Genomic DNA, 10,276 nt, shown 5'->3' on the forward strand with positions numbered 1-10,276 from the left:
ATACATTAAGGTTTCTTATGAAAACATTTTAATTATTATTTACATAAAATAAACGTAATACAGCCACACAACAAACTTATGAAAATATTTCAATCGTTATTTGCATGAGAATTTTTTAAGGCAGCCACACAAAATAAATAAAAACTATCACCACAATGCTCACCACTATGATTCCTCTTATCTCATGTGTTAATATTTTTTATTGTAACAATTTATGATTTGCAAAAATAACTGTTGCATCTGTGTAGATTAGATAAGCAAAGTGTGTGCGCGCAACGCGCCACTGACTTTAGACTAGTTTTTTCTGGTCAGCGGCGCAATTGTTTTTTGAAACTGCAAAATAGCATCAGGGATGGTTTGGGCCAGAACACGCCTCCTTTTTTTGCGCTGAACCGCCCAGGGAGAGCAAGTTCATTCCCTAGTTTGCCGAAGTGCATCTGTGGAGGGAAAAACCCGCTGTGCGCCGGTGCAAAATACGAATGATACATGGGTCACTGACAAAGTCAATTGCGCTGGGTGCAAGATAGGGCCATAGAAGTTGTTTAAAAGTTGTTTAAATTTTTTTTGATAAAATATGGTTTTGCTAGATAAGACCCCTATGCCTCGGTTTGGATCGTTTATGGTGCTTTTCTATTGCATAGTACCCCACGGGTCAGGTCGGGTCAGCTCACTTCACTTTGGGGTTGTTTACACTTGGTATTAAGATGTGTTTTCAACAATTGATGAAATAGGATCACGCAACTTTCACATGCTTGCAAAATGAAACCGGAGATCAGCCGCTTTAGTTTTATTAAAGAAAGGGTAAAAATAGCGCTGTTCACCTTGTGTTCGCGCCAGAAGTCAGAAAAGACGTAAAACTTGTGTTTAGTACCTCAGATTAGATAAATGGGCGGAGAGAAGGCGGTCGCGTGGCTGTTCGAACACATTCAACTACATGTGCGTTTACACTACAAAAGCAATACGATCGAAAGGGGTTTCGACTACCCTGAATGTGATTGAAAGTGGTCGAAACTGGACGAGCTCAAAACGTTTTGAACACTATTTACACCTGGCATTAACGTCGTCCACTTGTGATCCGATCGATGAAAACGCATGTTAATGCCAATTTATTTATTTCTCAGTATGCCACAAAATCAAAATGAAACACCACAAATTGATGTTTGCACATCGCAAACATCAATTGCTACCTCTGTATCGCATGACAGTTTCTGTACAAACACCCGTGGCTCATTTAAGTTGCAAAATGACGAGCATTTGGACGTTTGCGTCGCGAATGTGCCGCCACAAACTGCAAGCCTGGAAAACACTGGTATGGTGTTTATGATTCTCAACCCGTGGATGTTTTTACCCGCTAAAAGGGAGTTTGGGAACAATGCACATATGACAACAGGCTTGCTCGACAGCGCACACACAAAGGTATAGCTAATCTTGCATTAAAGCGATGACGCTCGTCACGATTCTCTCAGACCAATCAGTGATCTACAGTGTTTTAGTATAAGCTTAGCTCACTTGAAACCCCAACCGAGGTGATACTAAAAAAAGTATCGGGTATACTGTATCCAGTGGAAAAGCCCCCAAAAGTAAGCGGAACCACTTAGATCATTAAGATCCACTAAAGTCCACTATATGGAGAAAAAATCCTGGAATGTTTTCCTCAAAAATCTTCATTTCTTCTCAACTAAACAAAGAAAGACATACCATCTTGGAAGACATGGGGGTGAGTAAATTACCAGATTTTATGAAAGTGGAGTAATCCTTTAATAAAGGGCTTCTGAACTGGATAATAAAAAATAACATTCCAGATTGATGTAAAATCTTTTGTAAAAAGCATTCATCGACTGGGAGTTGGACAGACCAAGGCTTTGGCTTTACCTGACCCTGCTCTTATCTTATCTAAAGCTCACATCCTTGAGATAGGCTATGAGATCAATGGTGTATAACATACTGAGTGTCTAAACAGAGGAGAAACATCTTTTTAGTTCAAGTGGCCTGTGATCTACTTTTGATAAAAATTCCCAAAGTTCAGCGGAAAATAAAAATCGTCATACTTTTTTACTTTTCTCATCATAAAACAGTTTAAAGTGACTACATGTCTTGAGCATCTAAAGGTCAAAAGAAACCACAAACTTATTTAGTAGATTTGTTGATTTCAGGAACGGTGCAGCGAGGACCAGGTTATGAAGCAAGGCAACAGAGAGAGGACAGAAATAGAAGATGATTGAAACAATGGGTGAGTTTATAATGGTTTGTTATGAATGTGAATGTTTACATGGGTTTGTGGGTAATTGGTTTTGAATGGAAGGGGGTTCATGTTCTTCTGTGGGACAGAACGCAAGAGTAAAACAAGAGGCCATCTGTGGGGACAGTCACAGTTTTTCTGCATGTGTTTACTGTAGCTGTATACGTTTACAATTTGTATCGTATCGGCATTTCATCTTGCAAAAGGTAGTTAGCCTTTTAGCTTTACTAAAGCTAAATCTCTGCTTCTTTGCAACTATGGTGAGCAACAAATGATTATGGAGAACAACAAGGCTGTTGCACGCATTGATACATATAGACTTATATATAATGCATACGTATTCTGTATTTTGAAATATAATAATGTAAACGAGGATCAGATATACGTTTCTTAACAAACGTGCTTGTTCATAGGCACCGATTTCTTTTTCTGCTGACAACGTCAAGCAATGCTAGAAGCTAACTTAGCCACGACAGATGCTCTGGAGCGCCCCAATGCTCCAAAAGAGTCACGCCGTCACAAATGTCCTTGGCCATTTTGGTAGGTGCTTGAGTCAAGCCCTGGACTATCCATGGGATCGGCGCCTATGTGCATGCTTATTGTAGCACTTGAAACAACACACGGTTCATGTGAAAACTTTATTGGGGTTATAATGTTTCCAACCACGGTGAAAACGCATTCTGATGGTGTACTGGAGCGCAAATTGATACTTTATTCGCAACCTTGAGTTACCAAGAGAAAGTATCTTGCCTCATTGTTCTGCCCCCAAACCAGCGGGTCATTACTGATATCAGTCGCCTCCCCTTGCAAATAGCGCACTAACTATCTGCCAGTTATTTGTGTTCACACAAACTTAAAGACATCTCGCTCGGTTAGATTGTACTTTATCTATTTTATAGTTTGTGACGTGCACCCCACCATGTCACAAACTATGAAAAAATGCTATTTAGTTTTATATGTAGATCTATGTAGATGCAGCAACATTGTCATTTGTATAGTAATTGTTACAAAAGTTTTTACTTTTTTGACCTCAGTACACCAGAAAACACAACAACATCTCCAGATATAAAGATTTTGGTGCAAAAGTTGTTGAGATGTTGTGATGCTGTTTAAAGTCAATGGTTTTGTGGAGTTGTAATACTCTTATACACATTGGTTTAGTCACAGACTGTCTGTATGGAAATGACTGACAGATTCACACGATCCTGGAGGGTCCTAAAAGCTCCTCAGCGGGAACATAACATCTGGGTTTCCATTCAGTGGATTCAGGAGCTTAGCCAGGTGTTATCCAGGGATGACTAGACAAACCAGAGCTTCACAACAACTACTCAATCCTCCTTTATAATGCATCCACACATTGCTTACTATTGTGATGCTTTCTGAGAAAGGCCATATGTTCATGTGCGTGTTTCATTTATATTTTCTTGACAGATAATCCCTCATCATTCCTAAGGTGAAAAACATCTTACACCTGCGATAGTTTGTTGTTCAAAGGTTTCTTAAAGATTGATGATTGTATGTGTTTATGTGTGTGGCAGATACCCAGCGTTGTCTGCAGGCATTGGAGAGGTTACAATCTCGTCTGAAAGAAAAGGGGCCAGATGTTCCTGCAGAGGAGAAACTAAATCTTCTGAAAACGGTCCTGCAGAGTCCTCTGTTTCACCGAATCCTCACGCTACAGAAATCAGTACAGCATCTGAGAGAGGTAAGAAATATCACCCTACTGCTGAAACTACACAATCAGTATAACAACATTAGCATGACTTTTGGGCAAGACTATGTTTTTATATATTTTTTATATTATGAATAGTGACAAGAATAGTTGAATTTACATACTCCACCTTTTATTATCTATGGGTCGCGCCCTGCCCGGCTTAAGCCGAAAGTATACTAGGGACGTCCGCGTATGCGCGCCGTCCGCATGACGTCATTTTCGTCATCAAGAGGGTCCGCGGCCGGCCGCGCGGACCGTCCGCGTGCAGCCCAAAATTTGAGACCGCGCGGACAGTGCGCGTACAGTCCGCGTACAACAGCGCATGCGCGTGAAAATATTTAGACAGTGCACTCCACTATAAATAATTATACAAAGGAAATAGACAGCATTTGCACACACACTATCGTTTTTCTTCTTTAAATTTTACTTCTTCCAAGAACAGAAAGCTCTGGAGCATGTTTGTTTGATTCTTGTTCTTTGTTGTCTTCTTGTTTGTTCTAAACTGTGTTTGCAATGGTGGATGAGTTAATTTTCTTCTCCTATCCTAATGTTTTAATGTACTGTAAATGTCGCCAAATCACTGCTGCCCTGACAGCCTATTAGACTAATAATTTGAATAAGAAATCATTTGTATTGCGTATAGTGTCGACCGCGGCCATCCGCGTGTAGCCGCGGGGAGTATACTCAAAAAGCTGCGCGGACGCAGGCGCGCGCGAGCCGGACGCGGACGCGGAAAAAAGTATACCGCGGCCTTTACAGATTTGGGATCAGTGTATACACTAGTGATGGGCCATTTCGAAACATTGCTTCATGAAGCCTCGAAACATTTACAAATCCTTCGTTTCAGTGATTCGGAGCGTGTTTCAAACTGGCCAAGTCACGTGATTTTAGCAAACTAGGCTTCATTACGTCGTTTAGAAAATCTGATGGCTTTACCACTAAGGGGAGTTGACCACAAATGACCAGTGTGTAATAGGTGAACTAAGTTCATAAAACCTTGATCCTTTCACATACAGCATTAAAATATATTTTTAGAAACAATTTTAAATATGTTTCAAAATATACAAAAATGGCCATAAAACATATTTGCTGAAATTTAAATATGTTTACAAAAATGTATTTTTCACCAGTATATTTCTTTGCCTTTTTTGTATATTTTGAAATTTATTTTAGAAATAAATATATTTTAAAGCATTTATATTCACGTCGTATTGAGAGTAAAAACTTTGTATGTTACAAACCTGTAAACATAACGGGTTCGAAAGGATTAAAATAAATATCAAAATATATTTTTAAACTTTTATATTTTGGCCAGGAAAATATATTTTTGTCAAATGGGTTGTAAAATGTATTTGTTGCCCCAGAAATACATTTTGAAATATACGATGTTGATATATAAAGGTTAAAACTACAAATATTTTCAAATACACAAATATAATTAAGTTCACTTTTTTACAAAATGTATTTAGCATATATTTAAAATATTTATTTTTGGCCAGCAATGTATTGTTTTCACATAATATTTTATATTGTGAACAGTATGCCGATTTTATGAACCTACAACAATATTTTCCACATTGCAACGCATTTTACTTGAAAAAATAACTGGATGCCACTTGTTGCTCAACACGGCTGTTTGAAAACAATATCCCTGTTTACTGTTTAACAATCTGGCCATATTTTAAAGAGGTTAAAGACATGCTGTAGTCATGCTTTGTTTATTAGCTTATAAACCAATAAGTTTGTTTAGACTGAGAAAAGCTGTGTTAGTTGGGCAGATTTAGGGGCTTTATTGGACTAAATTTCTATTTGTGACCTGGAGAGTTTCACACTGGCAGCCAGTCTGTCTGAAGTATGTCAACTATGCAGAGGAGTTAGAAACAGAGATTATAAAACCTCTACCAGCCTCTCTCTCTCTCTCTCTCTCTCTCTCTCTCTCTCTCTCTCTCTCTCTCTCTCTCTCTCTCTCTCTCTCTCTCTCTCTCTCTCTCTCTCCACAGTCACTTACTTATGAACCAAAGAGCATAACACTGTTAATGTCTAATGTTAGTTTAAAGGCAGAAACTCAGTATTTTTACACTACTTGTGTGTGGTTATTATGCAGTTGCTAAGGTTTTCTGATTGGTTTTTAATGTGTTGCTATGCAAGTTTTTGGGTGGATGATATAATGTTTTTGTTTGGGATGTCTACCCCAGTGGTTCTCAAACTTTTTCCGCGTGCGGCCCCCCTTGTGTATGATGCATTCCAAAAAAATTTATGACAAAAACTGTTCTAAAATTGTACATTTTAATTAAACAAAATACATTAAGTTATACAAAGTAGTGCTCTTGATTAGTAGCCTTATTTTTTTAGGTTTAATTACACAGAATTTATAATAAAGTAATGTATTTCATAAAATATTTTAAAACTGGGGCCCCCCTGGCACCATCTCGCGGCCAACTGGTCTACCCTATATGGACACCTTATATATATATATATATATATATATATATATATATATATATATATATATATATATATATATATATATATATATATATATATATATATATATATATATATTCCATGGACTGTTGGAAGTAGGGATGCTAAACAATTAATCGCGATTAATCGTTAGCAGAATAAAAGTTTTTGTTTACATCACATATATGTGTAAACTGTGTATAATAAATATGTATATATATAAATATGAACACATTCATTTATAATTTTAAGAATTTATTTTTTATATATTAAGTATTTATATTTATAGATAATATAAATTATACATAAATATACAAATGTATATACACATGTAAACGTTTCTAAAACATATACATGCATGTGTGTACATTTATTTATACAAATTTATTATACACAGTTCACACATATATATGATATAAACAAAAACTTTTATTCTGCTAACGATTAATCGCGATTAATTGTTTAGCATCCCTAGTTGGAAGTCTTGATTCTGGAAGGTATGAAATAAAATTGTTTAATGCACAGAAACAGATGGAAATAACCCATTTATTTTTACCCATTCAGCCAAATATTGTGCTGCAAATAGCAATAGTTTTAAAGAGATAGTTCACCATAAATTGAAAAATCTGTCATCATTTACTCATCCTCCATGTTTTTTTATTGTTTTTTATAGATTCTTAAAAATTGTGTATACATACATCTTACGACCATCTTATAACCAAGTCATAATAGAAAAAAACATAAAGGAAATATTACATTAATAAATGATGAATAAAAACACATAAAAATAAATAAATAAAGTGATAAAATAAATAAATAAATAAATATGGCATGGTTGATGCCATTTCTTTAAGTCAGCGTTTTATGTCAGGAGCACTGGCACATTTCCAATGTAAATAAATAAGGCGTTTAGCTTGTAATAAGCACATATCCAAAGAGCAATATTAATTATTTTTAAGTTTAACTTACAAATGAAATATAAAAGTCAAGGGTGCTAAAGATATTTGAATGTCTAAAATTTTCTGTACCATGACTTTTACAACTTTGCAGAATTGCTGTTTATGGTCGCACTCTCAAATACAATGAAACAATGTGCCCTTAGCATTATTACACCTTTGACACAGGTCAGGAATAGCACTGTTAAATTTGTGCAAAATTACTTGAGGTCTGCAATTTCAATCGTGCACTCATTGTTTGAATCTGAGTTTCTTTACATGCCTCCTTCCAATCACTTACTTCAATGTCCTCATTAACATCCATTCTCCAAACCTGTAATTTTGTATCCGCTGATTCTTGTGAAGAATCCAAGGTCACTATGCCATATAGCAAATATATTAATCCTTTATCAAAACAGTCTTTTATCATTTCCTTTTCTAGAATGGACAAAGGTGGTATATTAAGGGTGTTACTTTGCGACTTGTGTATAAAACTTCATAATTGCAAATATTTTTACAAATGTTTTCTTGCTACATTATACTTATTGACTATGTCCTCAAATGTTACTTATCCTCATGTTAATCTAAAGATATTTCGATGTAAACACACAGTTGATGGTACCCATTGAATTCCATAATATTTGTTTTTCTTTCTTTAAAAGTCAATGGTTACAATCAGCTGTGTGCTTTTCATCATTTATCAAATTATCTTCTTTTATGTTCATCAGAAAAAAATAAATACATACAGGTTTACAACATGAGGATGAGGAAATCATTACAGAATTTTTATTTTTGGGTAAAAAATATAACTTGGTAAATGACCATGGAATAAGCGGGATAATCACGGCCTGCTGTGCATTAAAGGATTTTAAATGCACTTCTCGACGGGTGGTTCTTTGCCTCTGTGTCGTGCAGTTAAAATCCCTTAATGCACGGCAGGCCGTTTATTGTCCCTTGCATATTTTATCTTTGTAAAATAACACAGCTTTTTACATATCTGAAAGTACACTCTAAGCATCAGACGGTCAAGCATTATAATATATATATATACAGCTGCAGAAAAAATTAAGAGAGTACTCCACAAGGAGTACCCTGGAAGGGACCATACATTTTTTTTCCTATGCATATATATGATTTTATAAGAAGCAATGATAAACATTCTGTGACCATGTATGAATGCATCAATTTTTATTGAACTTTTTCATGTTGCATTTAGTTAAAAGTGGTTTAAAACATTAACTTTTAGCATAGGGTACAGTATGTGGTAATATAATCAAAAAGTTGTTTAGAAACAAATGGGCTTTAAAATACAAGGTGAATGAGTCTCTAGCTTTATATGCAATTTTCTACCCCAAGTTTCCACAGGTGTTTTTGTCAAATGTTTTCAAATAAGTTAAATGGGATGTTTGCAAAGTGTGGGACTGACAGATGACAAATGACCCATCACCCTTCAATGTAGCAGTTCAGTGTAAATTCAGAGGTATTTTACTCTCGTCACCTCTTGAAAATGTTTCTCTGATTGTGTAGTTTACTGAACAGAGATTTCCTTGTGTAGTTTTGGTAAAGGTCATGTTGAGGATGATAAAATCAATAAAATACTGTCTTGTTTTTGTTCTTAGGATGGTATAATGCGATGCAGATGTTTCACGGTTGAAGTTATCGCAGCCTGGAAGCCACCACTGAATACTTAATACGTAATCTTTATAGCTCATGTGGGTTAAAGACAGGAATGTCCACACAGTCCCCTAGTTTAGAAATACTTGCTAGACAATGCAACAGTCATTCATTAAACCAAGCAATATGATTAAGATAAACTATATGTTTTTTTTAGTTCTTTGTTTGCAGTTTTTATTCTTATCTTTTTTATGGCATATGTTTTAGATTAGCTTATCTTAGATTACTTGCAGGATATAACAAATTCTTGAGTTGAATATTTTTAACTTGCGCGAAGACGTGTTTGAAGCGAATAGCTCGTGCCATTCATGCCATTTGCATTGCCCCATCTATTCGCATTTTTGCAATTACTTTTTGTATGTAATCTACTCGTGCAAATCGTAAATTTGTGTTTGGTGTGTACGACCCATAAAAGTTTATTTCTTATGGGGCAGACACACAAAGCGTGAAGCGTGTATTTGCTAGGGGTGTCACGATTCTCCAAATCCTCGATTCGATTACATTTTCGATTCTAAGGTCACGATTCGATCCGATTCTCGATTTTTACTTTTATTTATTTTTTTAAGAAAAAAATGATATGCCATTATTTATTATTATTATTATTATTATTATTATTATAGTTTAACATTAACATGCACATTGCACAACTCGCATGGGGGTTTGTGGGCTTCACTTAACGCGAGAGCTTGTAGAGAGAGGATTCCTTCTTGCACGCACATGGACTTAATGCACATGGACTTAATGCGCGTGTCTTGGACTCATAGCATCTGAAATAAATCCAGCATCATAAGCAGCTGCGCTTCTCTCTGTCTCACGTGCACGCGCTCGCGCATCTGTCCGAAGTCTAAACATAAACTAAAGTAGTAATCCTTATGTATTTGTTCAGTTTAATGCGTTTCATGCGAGCTGAGGCAAACTATCCATTTTGTTTAAAATATAAACCGCTGCATCTTTGCGCCTCCCTCACTCTCGCGCACGTGCAGAGAACTGCGCTCTGTCCAAAGTCAGATCACTAGGTAGTAATCCTGTTTATGATATGCATTTCAAGGAGTTGTAGCATCCATCGTGTTTACAATATGATCGCGTTCCGCTGGACAGATGTTTTTAAAGGCATCTCTGAGAGTTTTTTTCCCTCGCTTGGCAAGCCAACCGGACGTGACATGGGGGCGTGGCAGCATCGACGATCCCATTTTTTAATTCGAAGTTCGAAGCTGTGACTTAATTTCGAAATCGAAATCGTGACACCCTTAG

General features: G+C 36.2%; 1 protein-coding gene across 1 annotated transcript in view; it reads left to right on the forward strand.

The window, feature by feature from the left end:
• Positions 1-10,276, forward strand: part of LOC135783394 (multiple PDZ domain protein) — a 65,470-nt gene that overhangs the window by 4,155 nt on the left and 51,039 nt on the right. Inside the window, exons 2-3 of the mRNA XM_073813686.1 lie at positions 2,154-2,230; positions 3,778-3,944. Coding sequence (XP_073669787.1) covers positions 2,215-2,230; positions 3,778-3,944 — 183 coding nt within the window. The 5' untranslated portion in view covers positions 2,154-2,214. The remainder of the gene's footprint in view (positions 1-2,153; positions 2,231-3,777; positions 3,945-10,276) is intronic.

The sequence above is a fragment of the Paramisgurnus dabryanus genome, chromosome 2, assembly GCF_030506205.2.
Source record: "Paramisgurnus dabryanus chromosome 2, PD_genome_1.1, whole genome shotgun sequence".
NCBI classification, from domain to species: domain Eukaryota; kingdom Metazoa; phylum Chordata; class Actinopteri; order Cypriniformes; family Cobitidae; genus Paramisgurnus; species Paramisgurnus dabryanus.